This window comes from Gobio gobio (genome assembly GCF_949357685.1).
Source record: "Gobio gobio genome assembly, chromosome: 13".
Classification (NCBI taxonomy): domain Eukaryota; kingdom Metazoa; phylum Chordata; class Actinopteri; order Cypriniformes; family Gobionidae; genus Gobio; species Gobio gobio.
Window position 1 is genome coordinate 32,133,830 of NC_137106.1, and position 27,099 is coordinate 32,160,928.

General features: G+C 38.7%; 1 protein-coding gene across 5 annotated transcripts in view; it reads right to left on the reverse strand.

Moving 5' to 3' along the window:
- Window positions 1–987: 987 nt before the first annotated feature.
- kif13ba (kinesin family member 13Ba) overlaps window positions 988–27,099 on the reverse strand; it is a 66,537-nt gene continuing 40,425 nt past the window's right edge. The window contains exons 10-40 of one of the 5 annotated variants that reach the window (XM_079832864.1): window positions 25,443–25,554; window positions 25,100–25,312; window positions 24,916–25,026; window positions 24,635–24,769; window positions 23,740–23,870; window positions 23,389–23,475; window positions 23,083–23,270; window positions 20,696–20,954; window positions 20,430–20,592; window positions 20,198–20,344; window positions 19,960–20,109; window positions 19,602–19,727; window positions 18,862–19,035; window positions 17,839–17,996; window positions 17,562–17,694; window positions 17,073–17,219; window positions 16,949–16,978; window positions 16,301–16,400; window positions 14,896–15,022; window positions 14,527–14,582; window positions 14,279–14,403; window positions 14,011–14,187; window positions 13,744–13,836; window positions 12,995–13,147; window positions 11,979–12,056; window positions 11,828–11,881; window positions 11,624–11,738; window positions 10,818–10,915; window positions 6,401–6,466; window positions 5,441–6,134; window positions 988–4,080 (exon numbers count right to left, since the gene is read on the reverse strand). In XM_079832864.1, coding sequence (XP_079688990.1) covers window positions 3,872–4,080; window positions 5,441–6,134; window positions 6,401–6,466; window positions 10,818–10,915; window positions 11,624–11,738; window positions 11,828–11,881; window positions 11,979–12,056; window positions 12,995–13,147; window positions 13,744–13,836; window positions 14,011–14,187; window positions 14,279–14,403; window positions 14,527–14,582; window positions 14,896–15,022; window positions 16,301–16,400; window positions 16,949–16,978; window positions 17,073–17,219; window positions 17,562–17,694; window positions 17,839–17,996; window positions 18,862–19,035; window positions 19,602–19,727; window positions 19,960–20,109; window positions 20,198–20,344; window positions 20,430–20,592; window positions 20,696–20,954; window positions 23,083–23,270; window positions 23,389–23,475; window positions 23,740–23,870; window positions 24,635–24,769; window positions 24,916–25,026; window positions 25,100–25,312; window positions 25,443–25,554 — 4,609 coding nt within the window. In that variant the 3' untranslated portion in view covers window positions 988–3,871. Of the gene's footprint in view, window positions 4,081–5,440; window positions 6,135–6,400; window positions 6,467–10,817; window positions 10,952–11,325; window positions 11,374–11,623; window positions 11,739–11,827; window positions 11,882–11,978; window positions 12,057–12,994; window positions 13,151–13,743; window positions 13,837–14,010; window positions 14,188–14,278; window positions 14,404–14,526; window positions 14,583–14,895; window positions 15,023–16,300; window positions 16,401–16,948; window positions 16,979–17,072; window positions 17,220–17,561; window positions 17,695–17,838; window positions 17,997–18,861; window positions 19,036–19,601; window positions 19,728–19,959; window positions 20,110–20,197; window positions 20,345–20,429; window positions 20,593–20,695; window positions 20,955–23,082; window positions 23,271–23,388; window positions 23,476–23,739; window positions 23,871–24,634; window positions 24,770–24,915; window positions 25,027–25,099; window positions 25,313–25,442; window positions 25,555–27,099 lie in introns of those variants that run through there. The other 4 variants (XM_079832862.1, XM_079832863.1, XM_079832861.1 and 1 more) reach the window with 4 other exon arrangements.

Genomic DNA, 27,099 nt, shown 5'->3' on the forward strand with positions numbered 1-27,099 from the left:
GCCATGCATTGTTTACTTCTAGCTAAGTTACCACAATTCCTCGCGCTCAGGCAGTTTGGCGTGACTTTGCCTGGAATGCTACAGAGTCGTGAGTCGTGGTTTGAAATTGTAACTTACAGGCTCAAAAACCTGACTGGAACGCAGCATTACTCGTTACAGTGTCTTGGCTTACAAAGTGGTCATGCTGTGAAGCAGAAGAGATGATCGGTTCATGTGCTCTCCGCATTGCCTTTGGTTCGCTACAGCGATCTGTCAGCCATGCCACATTAAATAACGCCAAAAAGAGCCTATTTCCGATTATTATTTTGAGATTTTTAAAAGCTCAACTGCAGTTTTTCATCTAAACAAAAGCTCTGGTTCATCTCTTGTAAATGAAGAAATTAAGACAAAAGTATTGTAATTTGCCTTTGTCATAAAAAAGAAACATTATATACTTAAAAATAGTCATTTTATTCTATTTTAGAGTGCATTTGTTTAACAATATAAATAGTACAATATAAAAGAGTCCACTTTAAAGTTCACGTACAAGTCAATGCCCAGACTTTTTTCTTTGTTCAATTTGCACTGATTAAAGGTTGGACCTCTTAATTTTGAACTCTGAAGTGCCTCAGATTTAAAATGTACAAAATTTTACCCAACCTTTTTTATGCAACTTTAAAATAGTCACATCAGACAATATTTGCCTCTTTTAGTTGCCAGGAGTGACATCCTCAAAATTTGTTGTAATGGTTTAAAAATGATATAGGCAGAGAACATTTACATTTAAAAGTTTATATAGCTGCCATAAATGTGGGAAAAATGTCCCCAGACCAACTAAAAATGGGCTAAACCCTAAATGTTTGCAATGTCTCGCCCCTGGATTGCAGGTATGTAATAAAGAACGGTGTTATTTGTATCCTTCAAGTCAAGGCCAAGTGAGCTAAAACTGCAACTTGGGGCACCTTAAAAATAAAATGCATTTAAAAAAAAAAGTGATATGACAATTGTGTAAATCAATTCACTTTTTATTTTTACAGCCAGATTATTGTACAGTCAATATAAAAGAAATTATAAATGAATTATTATACATGATTATTCTTTGGATATCAGCATAGAATTGCAGACAATTAAATTAATCAAACCCAGCCTTGTGCTCAGATTGAACTTTCAAGATGCAACTATGTACAAAACACATACACGCCGTGTATACTCTGGGACAAACGCTCTATGTGCAGGACAACTTTCATGACGAAATCATCAAACCTCAGATTGAGGCACAGACTAGTGGTGAAAGATGGAGCCATCCACTCACTGCTGAGGGTGAGAGAGAGAGAAAAAAGACAAAAGTAGAGCAGCAACTTCCTGCCAAGAGCTTCGTCTGACATCTGTGTAAACAGCAGGGCCCAAAGCTTCCTTCAAAACCCTTTTTCTCCTGTGTCCTTAATGGGAAGGATTTCAAACAGGAGGAGAGCGCGAGTATCCTCACCTGTATTTAGTATTTGACTTCAAAAGGCCGCTGTGTGTTTGCTCGGATATGGCTCTGGATCTATGCCACTTTATGACAGACCAAAGTGTCATTGCTACTGAAGACTTGCTGACTTTGACCAGAATGGATGTAGAATGCATTTAACTTTTTTAATGATAAAAAAAAAAACTTGTAAATTGCACTTGAAAACAAAATAAACACCTAGTACACCAGCATACACCAAGTTTCTATGATTGAAATGTGGGGCCATGGAAGGAGATCAGCTCATTGAGATTATTCAATAAAGTTCATTTCCCCTTTCTAATGACAAGTAGCACATACTAGGTTCAAACCAAAGAACCATCAAATTCCTACAAGCATTTTGAGTCTAAATCAGAAAATGTATTAAAATAAAACTTAGTTGAGACTGTCATTCCAAAGGCAATTGATCTGTTCTTGTATTACCTTTAATACTCCAGAACGACTAGTTGCTAATGTGACCCGACAGACCTTAAAATCACTGGGTTGATAATCACAGCAACAAAGTTATGCTCCATGTGTGCGTTTGTTTTTTCTCATGATGAATGAGGCACAGATCAAGATACATACTTTTTTTTTTTTTAAATGTGAAGATCGCAAACCCATTTTTTATGACCGAACACAAACATCAAGACATCACTCTACAGGAAAACAAATTAAAGGCAACTTGAAACTGTGGAGAAATCGCTTTGAAATGCTTTTGACTTTTGAGCACCAAATCCAGTGAAAAGCAGATTTACAGTGGATCATTGGTTAGTTTAAGTTAATTTACAACAAAACTAAGTACCCTTTGGGCACATACGCTATCTACTATAAATCAAATGTGCAAATTAATTTTCCATTCATGGGATTTTTACATTTTATAAATTCAATATACATACCTACAACCATTAAAATATATTTGAATAATTTGATATTGCATTAGACTTCAGAAATCACAAGAGGATTTCCACGAAAATAGAATATAAAAGGAACGAAATAACACGTCTTCTCTCCATCAAGATGTGAATGAGCATCATATCTGTATGGAGTCACTCTCCTTATTAAAAACTATATAAATGTGCCCACTTTGCTTATACAGTATGCTAAAAATATTTAATGAAATCACTTTTAGATCTTTTCATTTGAATAAATAAGATGTAGGTATTGCCAGTGTTTGGTCCAATACACAAAACTGGAATGTGCTTTTACCGTGACCTTCTTGTGGAAGACAGTCCTTTAGAAACCAATCAAACTGAGCTATGTTAAATTGTCACTAAATTGCAGCACAGTCATTTTACGTTGAAGTAGTTTCAATAACCCAGTTCCAATTAAAAGGCTGCTTACTAAAATGCGCCCCAACCCATCAGATTGTAAATAAGCCCTCTAAAATACTTTTTTTCAGTCCAATCATCAGAACCATTAAGAGAGAGACGAATTAAGCCAGTCAATTAAGCCTGAATGTGCCAATTCAGTCAAGTCTAAAAACTCTCCATGTGCAATCAAGGATGCACATCAAGCAGGCAGTTTCCTCAAATACTGATAGGCAAGCATTCAAAATGGCACCAGACCAAATAAAATATTAAATCTTGAGAATCTTGTGAATTTAGTCAGCCAAGTAATAGTAGTACTTCACAAAATGACTTCAAAAACTGACATCAAATACCTAAATTGACCTGGGCTGCGTTTCCCAAAAGCGCTGTAAGATTAAGTTGAGCGTAGAGACCATTGGTGGCAATTGTTTTACGACCAACTCAGGCTTCCAATGCTTTTAGGAAACACAGCCCTGCTCAGGGCAACACCTATCTTGAAATACATGCAACACCGCTCCTTGATAGTGGCTTAGAGATGAACACCCATCCAATAACTCTGATCGAATCCCTGAGATAAACTCTTACATGTCTACCACACCGTTTACCACGTTTTAACTAGTGTTACCAAGTTGCAATGAGGGATGACAAACGAAAAAATGGGTTGACTTAAAAAGGCACATTCAGGAAACTACAAATCGATTACTGGCTGCTCAGAGAAGATAAATCAAGCATAATTTGTAGTATCAAGTCCAAAAATGGACTCTTTGATAAAACCAGGGCACAAACCAGAATGAAGGGTTGATCCCAAAGACCTGGAAGATTCATTTACGGTCAACTCAAGGAGGCTTGCTTGAGTTACCAAACCATAGAATCACAAGAAACATAGCTGAAGCAGCATGTTAAAATTCATAGCACTCCCACATGCTATACATTAGCATAGCACCGAAACTGATAGAGGAGTTTTTAAGGGAATGTTGTACCACCTCCATGCAAAGCTCAAGAACAGTGATAGATGGAGGTGACCTCCCCCGTTAGATAGCGATGTTGGAGGTGTAGCTCAGCTGTGGAGGTTTGGTCCTGCTCAGCTCATTGTCAATTAGCTGGTCCAGGATTTGCGATTCTCTCCTTTCTGAATGGCAGTGCCGGCTCCTCCCCTCAGTTGCTGACTGAACTCCCCGCTGCGGCGATTTTCAGTGTGCCTTTTGGAAGTTTCCCTTCGAGTCAGCCGATCTGGACGGACTAGCACCCCGTAACCAGGGTTGCATCGGAAGTACTGGTGGCCCTCAATGGAGCCATCATTCTTACCTGGTGGACAAAGGATACAAGAGGAACAAGGTCTGTGAATGGGCTTCACCAAGAAGGTGTCAGCACCTCATAAAACTTGACAAATAACAGAAAACTTGACTTGATTTCTGCTTTCTATTGACAAGTAACACGTATTAGGTTTAAACCAAATGAACATCAATCGGTTTTTAACCCTCTGGTCCTCTTCGGTCAGAAATGACCGAAACATTTTACGTTTTTTATAATTATTATTGTTTTTGCTTCATCGGAATGGGATGACACTTGGTGACTTTTGTCGCATTAACTATGTGAACACAAAAAAATCATGGATAAGATTCGCTTATGTTAAAGGGTCGGAAAAAAATGGTCTCAAACGGTCAAAAATGACCGACAAAGGAAATGAATGGGAAATACGCAAAAATACAAAAACTCAGGGAATCTTTTGGTGATACAAACCACAAATCAGCCATGATCCAGAAAAAAAAGTGCACAACAATGTAGGGGTGACTCTCTAAAATATAAAAAGTGCAAAATAGACACAACCAACCAAATGTGGTAAAATTGCACCAAAATTCTCAAATAAGAGGTTAAAATAAGATCTATTATGCTGTGATATAACATCAAAATTCTATAAAAATGTAACAGGTATGTTTTATGTTCAAAATGTTCTCTCTGCTCAGGTTTGAATGTAATAAAATAAATGCAAAAACTGACACTTAAAATCAACATAAAAAAATGGAAACCTTGACAAAAAGTAGTGTTTGAGAATGTCTGAGTAAAAATCCAAATCCACAACTTAATAAAAATAAGTATTTATATCTAAAAACACTAGAGAATTTATAAGCCACTTAATATAGAGTTATATAGGAATCTAGTGGTCAAAACAGGGTATTACATCCGTTTTTCTTTTTTTACTCCCACCAGATGTAACTAATCTACCTTCAAAAAATGTATTTTGAACGACATTACATTTTAAGGCTTCGGTCAGTTTTCCGAGAAGAAGCCATGTGTGACCCTTAAATGAAGAGGACCAGAGGGTTCATTTAATTAATTCAAAATATCGGTTATCGGTCTACTTGATCTGTAATAATCGGTATCAGTCCTGAAAAACACATATCGGTCGACCCCTAGTTAATTAATACTTATTGAATGACTAGTTGCTAGGGTCACCAAGCAGGCCTTTAAAGGCAACTTGAAACTGGAGAAATTGATCTCTTCTCGGACCTATTTTTTATTTTATTTACTTTTGAGCATCAGATTTGGTAAACAAATTGACAAAAAAGGTGGACCAGGAATACAAGAGGAACGAGGTCCGTAAATCAGTCTCACAAAGGAGTGAACATCTCAGAAAACTTGTTAGATAATGGAAAACTTGACTAACCTGAGGGAGTGTCCAGCTCAACGCCGACCCAGGCGCCCTCAGAGAAGTGCGTCGGGCCAATGTAGCGGACGGTGCCGGACTTACTGTTTCCGACAGTGACTCTCCCTCCCACCTTGAGCCAAGCAAGTTCCTTGGGTTCTACATCCTCAAAAGTTATCTCCATGCTGTTAGTTTGCTGCGTTTGCATTGTGGTTGCTTTTCCGCCACCGTCTCCAAGAATGTTACTGAAAGACCTGAGTTCATTGGCTTTGACCTTCTGGAGAGAGAAAGGGTTGTCTGTGGAGGTACTCAACACCAGGGGAGGGTTTGCGTTTAGCTGTACTCCCTGCTGAGAGGTGGTGACGCCATTCCTGTGGGCCGTCTGGGTATCTTCCTCTTTTCTATGCTTGTCAGATCTTAGCCCAGCTTCTACAGGAGCAGAGGCATTAACAGGAGTGGGTAGACAGTCTTCAATGTCGTCTGCTCTTTGCCTGGATGCTACGGGGCCAGCTTGGGTATTGGGAGTAGGGGTAAGGTCCCCGCAAGCTATGGAGACATCGGAAAGGGTGGCAGTGGAGACACTAGTTGAGAAATAGCCACTGGAGGCCTCGCTGATGGGGCTCAGGGGCAGTTCATGCGGATCATGCAGAAAGGACGGGGCATCAGGAGCATCTGAGTGTCTGTCTGAAGCAGGACTCTTCCCCATTACTGCAACCTATTGGGAAGCACGTCCAAAACCACAAGGATATTTAACTACACCTCAACCTATCATCTGACTCTCACACAGAGTGCACATGCTAGGAAAACCACAGATTTAATAGCATGCAATTTACATGACATGCAGGAGAGAAAGACTGGGCTCTGAAAATATCTTCCAAGGCTATATTTTCGCAAAATACAAGTCTGTAACCCAATTCATCATTCATATTTATTTAATTTTGCCAAAGACAGAGCATGAGATCAGAGCGGAGATCTACTTACTGGTTCTATTCTTACTCTTCCTTCATCAGGGTTGTTGGCTGTTTGCATCATTATTCGTGGCATATGCTGGAGAGATGAATGGAACATATTAAATTTGTTTTTACGATTTCAGTAATGGTTTTCAAAGAGGCGGCACAAAGCTTGATTTAAGTGTCACGTGTTCTGTTTTTATGTTGGGAGCTCTTGGACCATGTTTGATCTAAAGTACTGACAGATCAAAAGTCTGGGAGCAGGGGAGGAGTGATGTACACAATGAAATATTACTGTCATATTTTTTTTCCCTCTACGCCTCATGCTAGGAGATATGATGAAAGGGTATGGCTTGACAATTAATCTTGGGGAAATTAAATACTGCAGTTCATCTATGGACTCCTGCCTAACATATAATCAGGTTTCTCTGACATGATTTACTTTGACAAAATGAGGACAGAGTTTTAATCAAGGAAAACCAAAAAAGCCTGTTTTCCTCACAAAAAATCCACCACCAAGCAATAAGGCTTAATTTAAAGACTTAATTTGCCTCGTACAAGACAGATAATATATCACGGATATATTGGCAATGTAGTAGCGTATGGAATTTCTGTCTATATGGAAATGAGGAGGCATGAAGACAGAACGACATACTAGAATCTAAAATGGACTCATTCGCATCCCTCTTTGATTACCACATATGATTTACTCATCTAAATGCAGCATATTTCTGGAGGGCTTTGCAAGCGCTAATTCGGCTATTTTTATGACTGATGCTTCACATCAGTTTTTTTCATTTATGCATGAATCACCCCATAGAGGCACTGTTGACTGCAATTTGCATGCAGAAATGTTCATAAGCATAAACACTGCTCATCATTTGAATAAATTCAGTAATTTGAGCTTTGTAACGGGAACATACTTGAATAAATAACACCTAGTTTTAGGACCATATCATTTTTTTTTGCATTTTCATATTTATGACAATTATTCGGATTGGAAATTTCTGTCATTAATTACTTACTTCCTAACCCGTAACGCCTTCATTCATCAATTTCAATTAAGACATTTCTTATGAAATCCCAGAGCTTTTTGACCCCACATAGACAGCAACACAATGGCCGCTTTCAAGGCCCAGAAGTAGGGATGTAACGGATCGCAGTTGATCCGTGAACCGTACGGATCACAACCCGCGGTTCGGCACGCACGTGACCTGCGGATTTATTGCGCATTTTTTTAAACTAGTGGATTAATCTGATTTGTTTAGTGATCGCAGACAAAAAGAAAATTTTTCTGCCGATATTGCTTTTTAAGTGATTTCGTTCCTTTAGACTCGATTAGGGCTGAAACGATTCATCGATTAACTCGATTACAAAAACTCTGCCTCGAAGCCTCGTTAAATTCCTATGACGCGCACTATACGCGCAGGGGTCTGATTCACACGGACCGCTGTTCAATGTTCAGGAAGCACACCATAGCGCGTGATACATTTTGAATTTAGTTGGCGCTATGGCGGAGAGTAAAGATGTCCATAAACGGCAGAGAATGTCTAAAGTTTGGGATCATTACATTCTTAAAAAAGAAGAGAACAAGGTGCAATGTGTCTACTGCAAAGTAGACCTGGCATTTCACAGCGGTACGACTTCAATGTATAGGCTACGTTACCATTGATGTTCGCTGATTTTAATCCCATACTGTATTTGTAGCGATGTCGTGATGCGGTTTGACTTTGACTAGATATGATGTTTAGCTTTGATGTTTTTAAGTAGTAAATGTATTCACGTTCAACTGCAAGAGAGTATAGCCTAAAAAAAAGAACCCCTTCACACACACACACACTCGTCTCTCTCACGCGCCAGTCAGACCAATCGCGGCAATGCATCACATATGCTTAAACTTTTATGTAGCCACGCAACAATAATTTCAGCATGCATTCACAGTATACACCGGGATGTGATGTTGTGACGCAATTTTTAGAACGGATGCTTCACCTAAAATGCACCGCAATGCAAGTGATGCAAACCAAATGCAGTGTTCTATTGAAAATTAATGTATGTATTTCTGCCGTACCAAACTGCAATGAAGCAACTGGTCTGACTCTTCCTCACGCACGGCACGCGTGCACACACACACACACACACACACACACAGGTTGCTAGGTTACCATAGCAAATAGACTCACCCCAGAAATGATATATTATTTGTTAGTAGCCTAATGGTAAATGCTGCAGGTGTAGAAATCTACATAAAACAGATATTTACTTTGATGTCAGGGCTAGATTACAGCATGAAACCTGCTGTGCATATTAATAAATTAAATTGCTTTTCCTCTTCATTTACGTTACGCATTATTTGTTTTGGTTGTTTAAAAACACACACAATTTTTATCCGATTAATCGATCAAGTGCTGGATTAATCGATTACAAAATGAATCGATAGCTGCAGCCCTAAACTCGATGCTGAGTTTCAGAGAAACACATGTGTTCACATGAACAGGGCATGTTAATCAGTCAACAGTGGCTAGCGGAGAAGTAGAAGAACTTGAAAAGCCTCCCGCATCATTCAAATCGCATGTATGGGAGCATTTTGGCTTCCTCGTAAAATATAATGATGATGGAAGAAGGGTGGTGGACAAAACTGTAACGGTATGTAGGCACTGTGGCACGAGAAAGCCATATGAAAGTGGTGCATACATCGAGCATGGCACCTGCTGACGCCCGTTTCACACATACTCCGTTTGCAGTGCGTATGCGCATGCGGCTTCGGTCCGTCAGTGTGTTCCAGGAGCGCGTAGCCATACAGCTGTGCTGCGATCGTTTCCGCACAGAGTCTATTTTTTAATGTGCTGGCGCTGAATTAAAGTGACAGCGCATCCGCATTAAAACAAACATGTATTGATGCTTTACTTTTTGCCTCGAGTAAAGCAAGAAAAATGGCCTTTAAGTAAACAAGGAGAAATGGAGAGCACCTGTCCTTTCTTGGAGGTGGAACAGCAAAGTTCTTTATGCAACGTAATATATACATCTAAAGTAGGTACTAGGCTATATAAATATAAAGTAATTAATTCAATAAAACATTGTTTAAGTGTAGTGTGTTTAAACATGATATCTATAAAATAGTGCATAGGCCTACAAACAGAATTGCAATGCTGACAAGTGTGAGAGGTCTACTCTCTCCCCTGAGAATGTTGACATCCTAATCTTAAAAAAAATAAATAAATAAAAAATTTGAAATAAGCTCAGGCCCATTTTCACGTCTCAGGTTGTTTTTTACATGTTACACTTTAACAACTGAGTAAAATTTGATTTATTCAGATGGTTATTTATTTATTTTATTTTTGTTCAAACCATATAGGTTATTTTGTTGACACCAAAAGTTCCTTGTTAACTTATAAACCATATAGGTTATGTTAACACCAAAAGTTTTCATGTAATAAATGGAAAGCAAATAAAAATGGTCTCCTCCCCCTTTTATTCTGATCCGAAAAATGATCCGATCCGTGACTCATGATCCGTAGTGTGATCCGAACTGTGAGTTTTGTGATCCATTACACCACTACCCAGATAGGTAGTAAAGACATTAAAATAGTCCATGTGACTACAGTGGTTGAACCGTAATGTTATGAAGCCATGAGAATACTTTGTGCACATAAAACAAACAAAAATACAACTTTATTCAACAATGTCTTCTCTTCTCTGTCACTCTCACTCTCTACTACGCTATTCACGTTGTTGGGTTATTCACACAGTGCAGCGCCTCCGGGTTCTACAGCAGAACGGCAACTCACTATTGGCTGATCACCACATGCATGTGTTGCGGTGCTTACGTGAATAGCGTAGGAAAGTGACACGGAAGAGAAGAGATTGTTGAATAAAGTCATTATTTTTGTTTGTTTTTTGCGCACAAAAAGTACAGTATTCTCGTCGCTTCATAACATTAAGGTTAAACCACTGGAGTCACATGGACTATTTTAAATATGTCTTTCCTATCTTTCTGAACCTTGAAAATGGTAATTAAATAGCTGTCTATGTGGGATCAGAAAGCTTCCGGATTTCATCAAAAATATCTTCATTTGTGTTCCGAAGATGAACGGTCTTACAGGTTTGGAACGAGATGTGGGTGAGTAATTAATGACATATTTGATAATTTAATTGTTGGGTGAACTAACCCTTTAGGCACATTTTACCCCCAAATTCTAATTTCTGTAGAACTATACTGTAATATCAGCATAAATGAAATGCACTACAACAAATGCCACATGATCTACACATAATTTGATTTCAAAATGTAATATCACTTTGTCTTAAAAATTTTCTTATTTTAATAATTGAGATATGAACTGGAAATTTCTTGACAGGTAACATGAGACTCAGACAGACAAAGCGAGGTTAGGGCATGGTTTACTCATTAAAATGGCTGAAATGTCAAATAAAAAATTAATCCAGACCTGTTGTGACTGTGGAGAGGGTCTCAAATCTTTCTTTTCGTCACGCACAGGGAAAAGGGACTTGAGCAGCTTGGGCATCTGAGGGACCAGGGCCTTGACTGGGGAGATATAAGAAGCAGCAAGCCCTGAAAAACCTGTGGGCAGGTTGGGAAGGAGGCAAACAGCAAGGTAGAGGTGTGGAGAGAGACGACAACGATGGTGAAACAAAGACAGATGTAGAAAATATATAAAAGGAGTGCATGAAGTTGGAAAATAATGTCACATTGATACAAAAATGTCATATTGAGGTGAAAGTGAGGTGAAAAGAAGCTGTAACAAGACAGATGTTCAGTGGTAACCAAAAGGTAGCAAAAACTTCCACTATTGTGCCCTTGATCAAGTTACAGATATATTTTCCCTCCAATAAGCATACCTGAAGTTGATTTAGATAAAAGTTAAATTACTAGTTCATAAACCAGGTAAGAAAGGACAGCACAAGTTCAGGCAGAAAGGAGTCTGAAACACTTACAGTAGAGAACACAGAGTTGAAATGAAAGACAAATAAAGATGGGTCATGCTGGAAATGGAAAAGGATTATTATTTTATTTCAGAAAAAAACTAGGTTACACTTTATTTTAAAGGCGACGTAGTTACATTGTACTTAATCAAGCGTTAGGGTTTGGTTTATGGTTACTTGTATCATTCACTGTTATCACTATAAGTACATCTAGTAACATGTAACTATGTACGTCACCTTAAAATAAAGTGTTACCAAAAACTGTTCACGTCCTGAACTGCTCACTTCAAGAGTGGCCGTTATGCTGTACCTTGCTCAGGGTCCTGATTCTGCGAAGGAGGTGTAGGAGGTCTGGATGGTCGTGGCAGTGTTTTGCTAAACTGGGAGGATGTACCGAAGATATCCTGCTGACTCTCCCATCGATTCTTACACAAGCAAAATGGATATCAGAGGTTACATAAAACAACCTGTTTCCTGTGGTTGACCATATGTTCTTTTCATCCTAGATTCTTACCTTGTTGTCATCCAGCACTGAGTTTAGTGACAGATCCTGTCTGCTTCCAGATAACTAGAGGAAGAAGAGGTGATGTGTGAATTCAGAATGTGCCAGACTTCCTTAACATTTCTCTCTGTTAAGATGAATTTAAGGCTGCAGATGCGCTTACCCGGTGCACACTGGGAGAGCTGAGACTGCGTCTGCTGCCCTTGCCTTTACCTGCCAAATGCTCTTTCACTGCCACCTCCTGTAGTACATGATGGAAAATCTGACTTACATGATGAAAACAACATGCTGAGCTGAACTAGAGAAAACTAGACAGCACTGGGAAGTCACCATTCAAGTAAACATTCATAGGAGTGTTCGTTTTTTTAATGGTTAAACTATTTGTTCAAAAAAGTCAGTGGGTAAAAAATAAAATGTTCAATTAAAATACTGCTATTTATCACTATGATAAAGTTAAATAGAATGAGTTAAAAGTTGTGTTACTCTCCTTGGTTTTACTCCCAAAGTACAGTGATTGACAAACATATTGCAAATCAGTTTGACATCAGATCTAAAAATTATTACTAAGGCAGTGTGTCCACCAAAACGTTTTTTTTTTTTTTCAGAGGCTAACGAATTTTTCCAATCGTTTTCAATTTTCAAATTTTAAAGCCATCAGCGTGATGAGGTACTGAGTATTTCCCGCTGAATGCTTGCCATTTTTTACCAGTCGCCAAGAGTTGAAGAATGTTCAAGTTTGGGTAAAAACACAGAGCTCGTCACTGTCACTTTTTACCCATTCGTCCAATCACAGTGGAGGTGGGGTAGGACAAACACCACACCGATCACCAAACAAAAATTAAAACAAGAGCAAATCCTTTACATTGGATCAACATCTTTATATAGAAAAAATACAGAAACAAACTATCAGTGAAATGAGATACTAGTACCACTTCCGCAGATATTCCGTAATATAGCAAGCAAAGCATCTAGCATCAAGAAAAACTGAAAAAAGTGCCTGATATTTTCTGCTGGTGGACGCTTTGGTGGACGCTTTGGTAGACACATGGCCTAAGGGTGGTTTTCTGCCTTTACTGAACCAAGTTAAATTCAGATTTAAAAACAGAAAACATGTTCAAATGATTAGAACACTAGAAAGAGATCAGACTCAAAAAAAATGAGTGGAGGTAGCTGGGTGACCTGTCTTAGACGATCCAGTGTGAGGATGTTCTCCACAGCCAAGACGCTCCGTAGGTACTTCTCTGTGGCAGCTTGGTTGTCTAAGGATTTGGGGTCCTCAGCGCTGGTGGCCACACGGGCCAGCATCTCCCTGTCCTCTGAGCTCTGACTGTCCTGCTGACGTACACAGCCGAGAAAGACAAGTGCTCTTAAACAAACTAGCTCAAGAAACTAGGAGTGCATCTTTAGGAGACCGATACAAGTTCATTTCTTCTGGGTAATGGCTGACAAACATGGCCTTTAATTGTTGCTGAGTTTTGCAGTGATGCATGAGCTAATAATTGCCGGTTTTAAGAAAATGGATAACTTAAGAAAATGGACAAAATCTCCTTGCTTTAATTCTGAAATCTACTGAAAACCATTCATATTCTATTATAGTATTTATTCATATTTTAGCTTTTATTTTTATATTTTCAGCTTTTTTAAAATTGTAGTTTCAGTAATTTTGTTTTGTGCGTTTGTCATTTTTATTAGTTTTTTCTTTTTAATATTTGTATTTAGCTTTATTTATATTTATTTCACATGTTATTCCAGTTATTTGGCATCGTTTATATTTTATTTTAATTCAGCTTTATTTTTGTTATCAATAACAACACTGTTCTAAATTTGAAGCGAAAGTATTATAGCGTCATTGGTCACTGAAAACCCATTTAATTCAGCTACTATTTCATTATACACATACACAAAAACAGCAGATTTAATTTGCCTACCCCTGGGATGTTGGAAACAACCTCAAAGGTCACACCACAGCCAGGAATAGTGCTCCTGGTGGACATTCTTCTCAATAAATTTTGGGCAAAACCCTGTTTAAACAAAAAAAAAATACACAGAGATAGATATGAAAAGTATAGGGTTTCTAAGCACCAAACACATATGGCACAGCTGTATATTAAGCTTAATTAAGGGCAGAACGTGTGAGAAGACTTTTCTCCAGTTCTGATAATAGTGTAGGTAATTTAAAGTACACCGTGTCGCACCTGTCGTCCAGTGAGGTTCACACAAATGCGTTTGCGCAGGACTAGCTGCATCTCTGCAGGGTGGCTGAGCTGTACCACAGTGCGGACGATCAAGTATACTCTCTGATCTGGGGCGGCCCCTCGACTTAGCTGCGGACATTCATGAACCGTGGAGTCCCAAGAGGCTTCGGCTTTCACCTGAAAGTAAAATAGTTTTTTTTTATAAATTCCTTCAAAAACAACTAGGGAGCCTGCAAGAGCCATGAGTGTCCATGGGTCACATTCTCACCTCTCCATCATAGTGTTTGACGATCTGAAGGTCAAAAAATTCATCCTCATCTTCTGAGCTGAGCATAGCGTCCCAGCCACCCGCCTCGGGGACGTCTAGGTTCTCCTGAGAGCTGAAGTCATCAGCTGGAAGGAGGAAGAACAGAAACAAAGGAGGAACAAGTGTGAAAATGAGTGTTAAGATAAATAGTGCTTGCAAATGGGAGCAATGGAAGAAAGGTCACAGAAGACATTGCAGGAAAAACATACCGCTCAAGTCGAGGAAGAGCACTGGAATGTGAGTTTCCATCCCAGGTACTGGTACCCTGCCAAGACAGACATAAAATCAACACATGGCCCAAATACTCATGACTAAACATTTGTAAAAACTGTTTAAGTGATACTGACATTCATTTAACAAACAAAACCTCAAATCCAAATATCAATCTGTCAAAACACATCGTTTAAGGGTTTCAACAGCCTCCCTAAAAAGCAAACTACATAAAACGAAGCTCATTTTACATTGAATGTTATTCAAACCTCCTCTAACAGACAATATGTAATAGCAGCTATCTATAACACTTAATTTAACTCTTCGTTTTAAATGCATTGCTCAGTATGGTTGCAGCAGTGTCGTACCACTCAGCAGGAGCTCCTGGTATTCCACTGCCAGCAGAGGGCACCATCACTGCATTTCTCTCCTCTGTGAGCGTCAGACGCCACTCAAGCAGTTGCGCCTCCCTCTCCACGTCATCCTCTGACTTATCTGTCAAAGAGAGGGCAAACTTAATGTTTCCTCTAATTTCTATTTCATGCTTACAAAAGCCATTTCTGCAGAGAAGTCCCTTCATATATACATACAATAAATATATTTGTGTGTGTGTATGTATGTACAGTGTTGGGTAGATATAAGTATATTAGTACTTACTAATTGTAGTCGGTTACTGATTCTAAATTACATGACAAAAATTGTAGTTAGTAACGTAATCCATTACTTTAAACATTTAAGGTAATATAATCTGACTACTTTTAGTTTACTTTTGACCTAATTCGTTTATCACATTGATTTGAAAAATTAACTCTAGAGAGGAGCATTTTGCTAAATATAAGCATAATATTGCATATCCATTGTATTTTTTCTTTATATTTTAAACTTGATATTCTTCAATATTCAATGTTTGAATAAGTCCATCATATTTTTATGACAGCCAGAAAATTTAAGTGTTTATATATATATATATATATTTTTAAATTGTAGAATCATAATTGTCATTCAAAATGTATTATAATATAATAAAAACTATTTAAGTAGCCTACAAATCAGATTTTGTAGTTCCTTATATAGATTACAGCATTAGTTGAGAGATTTATTTTTCCTTGAGGAAATTCGCCATTTACTGTACTACCTATCAGCCCTAATTATCGAATCCAACTGAATCAAATTGAAATCACAAGCTTGTGAATCGCAATTTTTTGAAAATCTTAACATTTGTGCCAATGCCCAGCCCTATTAAATATCTATATCCATCTCTAAATAAAATAATTATTTAATATTATAATAACATTGTACACTATAATTTACTTTAGAAAACTTTAGAATCATTAAGTTGAAGATGCCTTGTTTTTTTGAGTAACATTTGTTGGATCATGATAAATATAAGCAAAGCTGTCAAGAAACCAAGAGAGAAAAATAATAGATCATTGGCTGGGCCTCTGAAAGCTTCTCACAGCTTTAGTTCAATGCAACAAAGAAAATGACATGTAGTGTATGCAATGCAGCTCTGATTCAGTCAAATCTCAAAGTTTTTCCCCACCCGCTTTTTAGTCTGAATTATACAACATTTGGATCGGCAAAGGAACAATGTGGAGTGGGATTTTGGACCAATGCATGATGTGACACAAATAGTAACAACAAACATAAAATCTCCCCAAACAAGGGCAGAACAAAGCTAATTAGCAACCAATTAAAGAGAGGAAAGCACTCTTTTGTAGTCCATTACTAAGCTGACACTACAAAACAGTAAATGTCGCTGCTGGGTTTTACCTGTTTTGCTGACCAAGGTCTGAAGATGTTGGTCGAGATATTCTTGTCTCTTAGTGAGAGCGGTGAGCCACTGACGCCGCAGACGCTCTAAATCACGTTCCTACAGGATGATGGACAAATGCATAACCACAAAAGCACTTTTTTTTGATAATTAACAGACTTTTTATGCCTTTAATAGGCAGGACCGTAGAGAAAGACAGGAAACAAGTGGGAGGGAGAGACAAGAATGGGATCAGGAAATGATGCAGACCAGATTCAAAACAGCACCTCAGCAGGAGCACCACGAAAACTCATTTTCTATTGGAGTAAATTTTAAAATGTTATGTATTTGTGTGATGGCAAAGCTAAATTTTCAGCAGCCATTGCTCCAGTATTCAGTGTCACACTTCAGAAATAATTCTAATACACTGATTTAGTAAAAATATATATATTTTTTTATCAATGATGAAATCAGTTGTATTGCTTAATATTTTCGTGGAAATTATGATACTTTAATTCATTAAAGGATTCTTTAATGAACAGGCAGTTCACAAAAAAATGCATATCATATAATTAATGTAATCTAATATATAAATCACAATCACTTCTGATATTTATTAGCAACTGAAAATCAATGTCATAGATGTAGTGCAACACAACCAAACATACCTGATAACTGTCCATTTCATCACCCTCAGCCTACAAAGAAAAACATAAACATTACAGTCTCTCTGACAATATCCAGACATGATCCTGCTAAATGCTAAAAGCTCAAGTGAAAAAGTACATTTACCTCTTGTGGCTCATTGTTTTTGGTCATCCGCACCTGCCTGATCTCCACACAGCCGACTGACACGCCCAGAACAATCTCTGATATCAAAGGCATTGTGCCGGAGTCCTGCACTGAACGTACTTCCACCTGAACCCGCCGAGACTGGCCCTGAGAAAGATGCACAAAAATAGTTAATACCCCATGACAAAAACCCTAAAGCAAAATTTTAAACACAGTGTTGATAGAATAACAGAGCACAAGCAAAATACAAAGAACATGCCTCATGAATAAATCTATAAAAAAGCAATACAGAGCAAGCTTTCAAAAACACCTTGTTACCATCTGTAGCATGTGACTATAAAAAAGCCCCAAATCTGAGTCATAAGGTAGGTCATGCTATGCTATATTCTGATCATAATCTGATCATAATATAACTATAGATGGCAGCAGTGTGCTACATGCTTACAGTAGTGTAATTTATAACCCCGCAGGAACATGAGGTGTCCTGACCTGTTTGAGCTGGAAGATGCCACCCGTGCGAACATCTCGTGCTGACACCACCTCCACGGGCATGTACTCTCCGTTCTCATTTAGCTCCAGAATCTGCACCCACATCTCCAACTTGCGCGTTACCTCACTCCACCTGAGGACACATAAGAGTCAAACCAGTCCAAAAAGCAGGAAGCAGATCCTAGACGCCTAATGCACACAATGTTCTCTACATTTCTGAAGTTTAATAAGCATAATCAGACAATTGCAGGGGGCTGAAGCTCAATTTTGTGTTCACCTGTCTCGTAATGTGCGTGTTTTGGCCTGGATGATGCTTAGATCCCACAGTGCAGGGTTCCTGCCTGGATCAGCCTGTCTGTGTCCAAATACCTCGATGGCTACGGCACCCTCTGTTAGATACTCGATAAATTCCTCTGTTACAGTCACAGCATGCTCCTACAGTACAGAGAGTATAACAAGTAAATGCATGTTAATAGATTCTTAAAGCCACAATATGTCATTTACTGTCGCTAGAGGTTGCTTATTCAAAACAAAAGGCACAGCTTGAGGACTCCTTGATTTAGCAGAGCTTTTATTATGCCCCAGATGACCGCTTCCGCTTCTTCCGCTCATGTGTATGTGGGGTAACGCAGCACTGTTTTATCATATTTGATACATTTGCGTGTGTTGAAAGTTATGTTCTAATGCTACTCTGTGCATTCGCTTGGCGGCTACTATGAGACACTTGTTGCACACTGCAGTCAGCTAGATCGATATTATGCATGCATGGTAAAACATGGTACTCGCGATAAATCAAGAAAACTAGTTTTCTGTCGATGAATGCATCCAAACAGTTGCTCACTCGTCTTAATATATTAAAGCAGCTTCGGTGTTTCTATGGTTTATACTAAATAAAACCTGAAATCAAGGGAAACACGGGTATGATGTCATTGATATGCGACACACGGACACGGTCCGTGTCCTGGTTAAAATTGTTTATTTCTCTGGGATAATGCAAGTACACAAGTCCACAAAATATATAACACTGAAATAGTGGTTTTTGGATATTTTAATCCAGAAATCTTTTATATTGTGCCTTTAACTCCTTTGTTAATGAATCAAGAAAGAGATGCACAATTGACCACCGTTTTAAAAGCGGAAGTTCATTATTAGTAATAATTCACAACTTTATATGATTTAACCAAGCATCCGTGTTTCAGGATCACCATTAGAGCTATGATTGGCTGTCAGGATTTCTAGGGTCCAACACATTGCGCTTAATTCACTATCTACTTGTAAAGGGACACTTCTTGACTCGTACCTTAACGCTGTCAAACACCACCATGCAGTGGGGGTCTTTGCTGCTGGAGAAGGAGGCAGATGGATCTACTTCTGGGGCAACAATAACAGGCTCTGCTTGGTCCCAGAAAGAGTACTGACAGAAGACAAAATTGGACAGGTACTGTGGGAGACCTGTGGCCTGCAGGATCTTAATCTGTTTGAGAGACGGGAATAAAACAAGTACATGGTCAGTATGATTTTTTTTTTTCACAAAGTGATCAAAGGTGACTATAAATTGCTACATTATAAATGCCTTTTACGATGTATTTCAAACAAATGTTGTTCTTTTGAACTTTCTATTCATCTAAAAATCCTGAAAAAAATGTATCAGTTTCTACAAAAATATTCAGCAGCACAACCGTTTTCAACTTTGATAATCATAAGCAATGTTTCTTGAACAGCAAATCAGCACATAAGAATGATTTCTGAAGGATCATGTGACAGTGAATACTTGAGTAATGATGCTGAAAATTCAGCTATCACCGCAATAAATTACATTTTAAAATACATTCAAATAAATAAAAAAAAATGTTATTTTTTACTCTAATATTATTTCACAATATTACTGTTTTTACTGTATTTTGATCAAATAAATACAGCCTTCGTACCCCAAACTTTTGCACGGTAGTGTATACATTTATAATACAATTAATATAACATTTTAAACATTACATTTCTCAAACATTAAACACACAAAACCTTCTGTGTTTCTGTACTCACCATACAGACCAGCTTCCGTTCCTGTACATCTCCATCCGGGCTTCCGTCACTGTCATCTCCCCCAGCTACGCTGTCATCAAACCCTCCACCCATCCTCATTACTTCCACATGCAGTCGCCCGGCAACCTGACACCAGCAACAAGTCCGCTGGAGATTAACTGTGTGTGTCTCATGCTTGATTTGATGACTTGATTAGATTCAATTTCACAGATCAATTTGCACTTGATTTAATTTACATCCCACTTCATCTTCCAGAAGAAATTTTCTTCAGAAATGAAACGAGTCAGTTATAAAGAACTATTCATAGAGTCAAACCACTGATCATATTTGCTGGCAAATCTAAATACATAATCCTCACCTCTCCTTTCTGATTGATGATGGGAACAGCATATTGTAGCTTTACATCATAGAACAGGCAGGAGAGGAAAACGTTGGCCACCCCGATTAAACTGTGGTTCACCTGCTCATCGAAGAAAGGGTCGGCTCTCTTGAAGTATGAGCGCATCACCTATGAGATGGGGAGTAAGACCACATCTATAGTGTCACCGTTTCATTTTGATGGGACAGTAAAACTTCTGTGATGAAAAAGAGCGTACAGGGTTGTCCTCATCATAGTCCTTCCACTCCTGGTAAAGCTCTCTCATGTCCACCAGCCGGTTTTCCATCTTCTCAAGGGCCCAGATTTGCTTCCCTTTGCCTTTCCTCCTCACTTGAATGGCAGGTTCACTCAGGACAGCATCTCGCTGCATACACAAACAAACAAAAATTGAACTGACTGCACCATGCATGCTATGTTTATCCTGTGTGCTGCTGCAAAAGGTGTCTGACCTTCCTGTTGGCATTAAGGTTTGCAGCAGGGATCTGTAGAGTAACTCTGTACTCGGTTCTTTTGTCCAGCTCTTCAGCGATGAAGCTTGCCTCCTGCACTAACAGATTAGCCCGTACGATCTGCTCCCTCAGTTTCCGCAAGCTCCGTGTCAGCACCACCTCCCTAGCATCATCACAACAAGAGCGTTACAACAAACTCACCATGTACCAAATTTCCCCTTGGGAGGGCAAAACACATTTGTTTCCACTGAAAAGATAAAGCTCACCTCTCCTCACTCCACTGGCGCAGACGGTGCTGGGCGTTGGGTGATGATGACATTCCTCCCTGGCTCAGTCTCTCCAAACTGCGGTAGTGCGGCTGCAAGGGCTGCGACTGCGGTATCTGCATGCTCTGCCTGTCTGGAGTCAGCTGTCTGCGCAGCTGCTGCAGCTCCTGCTCGTACATCAGCCGCTGACGCTCCAGAGCAGTCTGCTTCTCTTCCTCATGTTGGCGCTCCAGAGACTGTAAAACAGCCTGCATGGGGTCTGTTAGATAACAAAAACAGTAATGTTTTACACCATGTTTTTGCTACTGTACATTTAAGACTTTATTTAAATTACCTCAGTTTTGATTGGCTAACCTTTTCACATGTAAAATGTGTGGCATGCCTACCTTAAAATGCAAAATAAGTGTCCATATTTTCAATAGCAGCAATGTTTTACTTCTACACTAGTCAGTAATATATATCTTTTTAAGAAATTAATGTTTTTATTCAGCAAGGATGCATTAAATAAAAATGGACAGAAATATTTTGTAATATTACAAATGTTGGCTGCTGAAAATTTAGCTTTTAAAATATTTTGAAATAGAAAAAAGGTTAGTTTAAATCGTAATTCCACAATATTACTGATTTTACTGCATTTTTGATCAAATAAATGCAGCCTTGGTGAGCATAAGAGACTTCAAAAAAATCAAGATTTCAAATCAAATGATTTGAATGGTTGTGTAGATTCAAATAGTCATATTTCATACACATTTTGTTTTTATATATAGCTAAAAGGTCCCATGGCATGACATTTTCATTTTATGAGGTATTTCAACATTAATATGAGTTCCCCTAGCCTGAATATTGTCCCCAAGTGGATAGAAATGTTGATCGGTGTAAAACCGAGTTCTGGCTGTCTCTCTCTGCCTTTGAGAAAATGACAGGCCAGACTAGCCAATCCTGAAGTCTCATGTTTTGACGTCCACACAGGAACGGTTACCTCCCTTTCCTCCGCCCAGAGAATCTGGCACGCCCATGCAAACGCTTGAGAGATCATGGCTTGTGAACGAGTGAATGCTGGCAGTTTCTCAGTGTTTGGATGTACAAATGAAAACAGAAGTCTTTTTTCAGTTCCTTCTGATCTGTGATCAGTGATTTCTTATGTGTAGCTAATTATTTATTATTCGTGCACACAATGCGGCTTCTCTCTCTCTCTGTGTTTTCGTGTTTTCTATCTTGTGAGTCAGTGTTTTTGTTCGTCCTCGTCGCGTCTATCTTTTCTACAATGTGCATAGTCATGAGTTTCTGTTCAACATCGGCAGACTCACATCTCTTTAGAGATAAACCTCACGCATGCCGAGGCTCGGGCTGCACTGACCGGTCGGCCTTCAACATCCCCGACCCCCAGTACTGAATCTGACCCACAGCGGAGGCACCAAACGCGGCGCGAGATTAAGCAGAAGGGGGGTAAGCGTGAGGGTATCCGGGCTAGCCAGCCTAGCTCCACAATAAACTGGATTACATTCGGTTACTGCTGTTGTGTCTTTGTTTGCGCTGTGTACTCAATGCGCGTCACTGACGCTTTTCATATGATTGGAACATATCTAAAAATAATGCTATAATCAACACTTACTAACTCGTTCATCTCGCTGTAATGGTACATTGCATGTGTTACAAAGTTGGTAGAATAATGATGAAGACGGACTCGGCGTGACTGGGACTCGTGTTTATTCAGAACTCTCAAATACAAACACAATAAACTCGCGCTGACAGACTGCGCTCTCACAACTCAGTAGTTACTATAAATAACTTTGTTAGCAATCGCTCCGTCTCCGTGATGTCCGGTTCGCGAACAAATCATTCTTTTGAATCGGTTCTTTTTAGTGAACCGAACCAGTTCACCAAATCGGACTGAACCGTTCTAAACGGTTCGCGTCTCGAGTCAGCGCTGATCCATAATTTAATAAAGTTACTAACTTTCTGACATGAGCCCCTCCGACTAGAAATAAACTAATAACCTGAAGTATATTCTAGTAACTACAACAGTTCACTGAACTGAGACATGCTGAGAACTGATGTGAAGTGAACTCAGGTCCATCTGTCTCTCTGGCAGCAGCTCGTGCGTCGTAGACCTCGTTAAACCACACCCCCTCCGCTCATTTCAAATGCAAAGATGTCAGCCAATCACAACAGTGGGCGTTTTTACTGAAGTCTCACAGCAGACACGCCTCTTGAAACAGGGCATTCAGCCACAGGGCAAACAGCAGTATAGAAAAAATGCCTTTTATTTCTAAATTATGACATTTTATGATGTAAAAATCATACTAACAATATAAGTACACCTCAGGAAACATTATAAAATAATAGAAAAATGCCATGCCATGGGACCTTTAATGGCTAAAACTCACCGTTGCTGCCCAAAGCCTTCATCATGACTTCAGTCTGAGCAAACTCGTAGCTGAAGCTGACCTCACTGGACACCTCGCTGGCAGTGTCTCCCTCTCCGTCCAGCTGCTCACTGCTGTTACTGTTTTTCATGCTCCCTCCCTCACCCTCCTCTTCCTCACCCCGTAAGCGTCGCTTCGGTAGGTTTATTCTGAACAAGACATAAATATAAAGTGTCTTCATAAAAGAAGATAATCACAATGCCCTTTCATGAACAAATACAGTAAGCCAGAGTGTGACATTCTTCAGTCTGGGGTAATATCACTGACCTGAAAAAGTGATTGTTTCCCCAAAGAATACGGTCACCATGGTGTAGCTGTTGCCGGCTAGTGACTGGAGATCCGTTCACACATGTTCTGCAACAGAGGCAACATCAATATTTTATATAACTTAAGATTTAACATTTACCTAAAAAGAGATGATTTGCTTGCATTTCAGCACATTTATTTCATCATTTAACTTATAGTATTAACTTGTGGATTGTGTCAAATGCATAAATGTAAACACAGTATGCATGCATAGTGCAAAGAAAGCCTGTGGTTAAGCACTCTCCAGTTCATGGACTGGCCCCTCTGGGCTTTGAACCTATGACCTTTTGGTTTACCCATCTCAAGCATTACCTTGAGTTTCTGTAAGGGTTGATAAAGACAGCTCCCTCAGGTGTGATGTTAATGACACAATGCTCTGCTTGGATGCCCATTCCACACAGCTGGATGTCCTGGGAATCTGCTGATCCAACCTTAGTATGTTCCTGCAATGCATCCCAGCATTAACTGCTGTTCCTACCACAAACCACATCCATAAAGACACTACAAAAACTTAACGGATGCCATATTTCTAGCACCAAATGTACCAAGACAGGTTCCAGGTACATTATATTATTATACCGTAAGGTTCATGACATTAGGCAGCAAAAAGATGGTATACAATTATTATTGTTGTTTTTTCTGTTATGATAATAATAATAATAATAATAATAATAATAATAATAATAATAATAATAATAATAATAATAATAATAATAATAATTATTATTATTATTATTATTATTATTATTATTATACCATCATACATAAGTTTGGGGGCAGTAAGCTTTTTGTGTTATAACAGTAATATTGTGAAATATTGTTATTATTATAAAAAACTATTTTCATATATTTTAAATAGTGCTGGGCAAATTAATGGGTTAACGCGGTCGTTTTTTTTTTAAGTTTAACGCATTAAAAAAAAATCGCATGAAAAATTAGCTCTTGAACAAACAATAACAACAACAGAGAACATTGCCAAAATGCCAGTTTTGTCGAGTTTTCTTATAATAGGAGTCTTAAATTAGTTCAATAACGAGAAAATGAGATGCGCAGAACAGCGCGTGAGATCTGCGTGACCGTGTCATAATTAGCAGGATCTTAAAGTGACAGCAGCACTGATGTCTGTCATTAATGTTCATCAAAGAACAACAGGAACAGAGAAAATTTTAGCTTTAATGATGATTAAGTAGTCCTGGTTGTGCATTACCTTTAGATAATAAACCAGTAGTTCATTAAGGGCAGGGTCAGCATTGAGATTGACCAGGAAGCACTTATCTTCTCCAACCTTGATACCAGAAGACTGCAGAGAGATGCCAAGGCTCTCCAGTTGTTTTTGTCTCTCCTATGCAGAACAAAACCCAATGCAAGAAGAACATGAGTGTCCACTTCTGTGTCTGATTGATGGTGTCATGGCACATGAACTACAGAGTCACCAGACAAACAAAATGACAATCCATACAAAGCAGTGCAAATTATTGTGGCTGTTACTTGTGCAATTTCCTCAGTTTTCCTGAGCTTCTGTTCCCAGGTGACCGTCATCTCCTGTATCAATTTTTCAGACTCCTCCAGTCTCTCCTTCAAATCTGGTGCCTTCATAGACTGAGGAGGAACATGACAGGTTCAACACACAGTTTTCTAACAACACACTAAGAAAATGATAAAAAGTGTGTACCTCAGCCTGCGTCAGCTGATCTCGCAGTTTCTCCACCTCCTCCCGGAGTTCCCGGATGATCCTGGCATTGGGGTCTTCGTTTACCACGGCGTGGTTGACGATGCTCTTTGCTCGGTCTGCATAGCGTAACGTTGACAGCGTCTCATCATAATTATCTGCCGCAGGGCTCACAGTGGCAACCATGGCAGTCCGACTGTTTCCACCCAGACTGTCCTGTGGTTACACCAGAAGGACAGACATTATACATTTTTAAAGTGTGTGTAGCAGTGGATTGGAAAAAAAAAAAAAAATTCTGTGGAAATCCTCCCTCCCAGTGTTTACCGGACAGAATGAGTGTTCATACCTTGAGCAGCCATGTCAGCACTGAATCTCTGTAGGGCACAAACTTGTTCTTGTTCTTTCCAGCGCCCTGGTCTGCCAGAGCTGAGATCACCAAACCCAGAGTGGTTAAAGACCTGTCCGGTGTGGAGAGGAAAGATAGAAATGGAAAAAAACAAATTGGTGAGAGAGAAACAGACCGAGACCCACATCACACAGGAATATGCACCGGCAGGCCAAAAATCCTTCACCAGATTTATAAACCTTCCTCAGAACAAATGTTGCCCTTAGATGTAGCCATTTTAACAAGACTGATTCTCCACAGTATGAAACTCCTCTTTCAGCCACAGAAAAACAACACAACAAATCAATGTTACAAAATACATGCTTGGGTGACTAAAATGTCCAGACACAGTATTAGAGAGAAGCTTCACACTGTAAATGAAGAGTATGTCTACATAAAAGATCAGACAATTTCAAAACAGATATTTTCCATGATATGTGCCCTTTAAAAGGCAAAGCACCCATTCAACAGAAAAGGAAACGCCTCAATTCAGTGCCATAGGAAAACATTCAGAGGTGACTCAGATATTCGGAGACTTAAAAAAAAAAGTCTCTCATAAAAACATATCTGGGCCATATTTTACACAAAAATTATGCTTGACGAAAATGAAGATGATGTTTGGATCTTCTTCTTCTATTATATATATATATAATATGTATGTATGTATGTATGTATGTATGTATGTATGTATGTATGTATGTATGTATGTATGTATGTATATATATATATATATATATATATATATATATTAGGGCTGTCACGATATCAGATTTTTCACACCACGGTTATTGTGGCCAAAAAAAAATCACGATATTGATATATCGCGATATCTATAGAAACCTTGGGGGAGAAAGTTATCAAATGAATTGGTAACACTTTACAATAAGGTTGCATTAGTTGACATTAGTTAATGCATTAGTTAACAAACTAACCATGAACAGCAGCTGTTCAGCATTAGTTAATCTTCTTTGTTAATGTTAGTTAATATAGAGCTGTTCATGGTTTGTTCATGTTAGTTCACAGTGCATTTTAGCAATATTTTAATAATGCATTAGTAAATGTTGAAATTAACATTAACAAAGATTAATAAGTGCACTTCATTATAGTTCATGTTAACTAATGTAACTAATGTTAATTAAGGAACCTTATTGTAAAGTGTTACCAATTAATTTTTACTTTTTTTATTTAGTTTTATTTTTTACCCAACAAACATAATTGGATAATGATAAACAGGATAATACTCTGTTACTGATAAATTGTCTTTTTGAAGCTCCCTATGAAATAACAAGAGAGGAAATACTGTCAAGTTCAACAGTATGATGATGAATAAATATTAACATCAATGTTATTGGCCATGACTAGATTGCAAATACAAATACAAGAATAGACATTATTCATTCATTAAAAGAAACTATGAGACCGCGACCGTCGACTGGCTCTGACTGGTGACTCTGATCGCCGCGTTCCTTCAGCGCAGCTGCAAGAGTTATGGCCTTTTTACACCTGCTCACTTCATTCGTTTTCTCTGATCATATATCTATCATATTGTGAAGAGATCAGGAGTAAATGTCTTCCGAAAATCTTAGGGATTCGAGGCGGATTTAAATCCGATCACTCA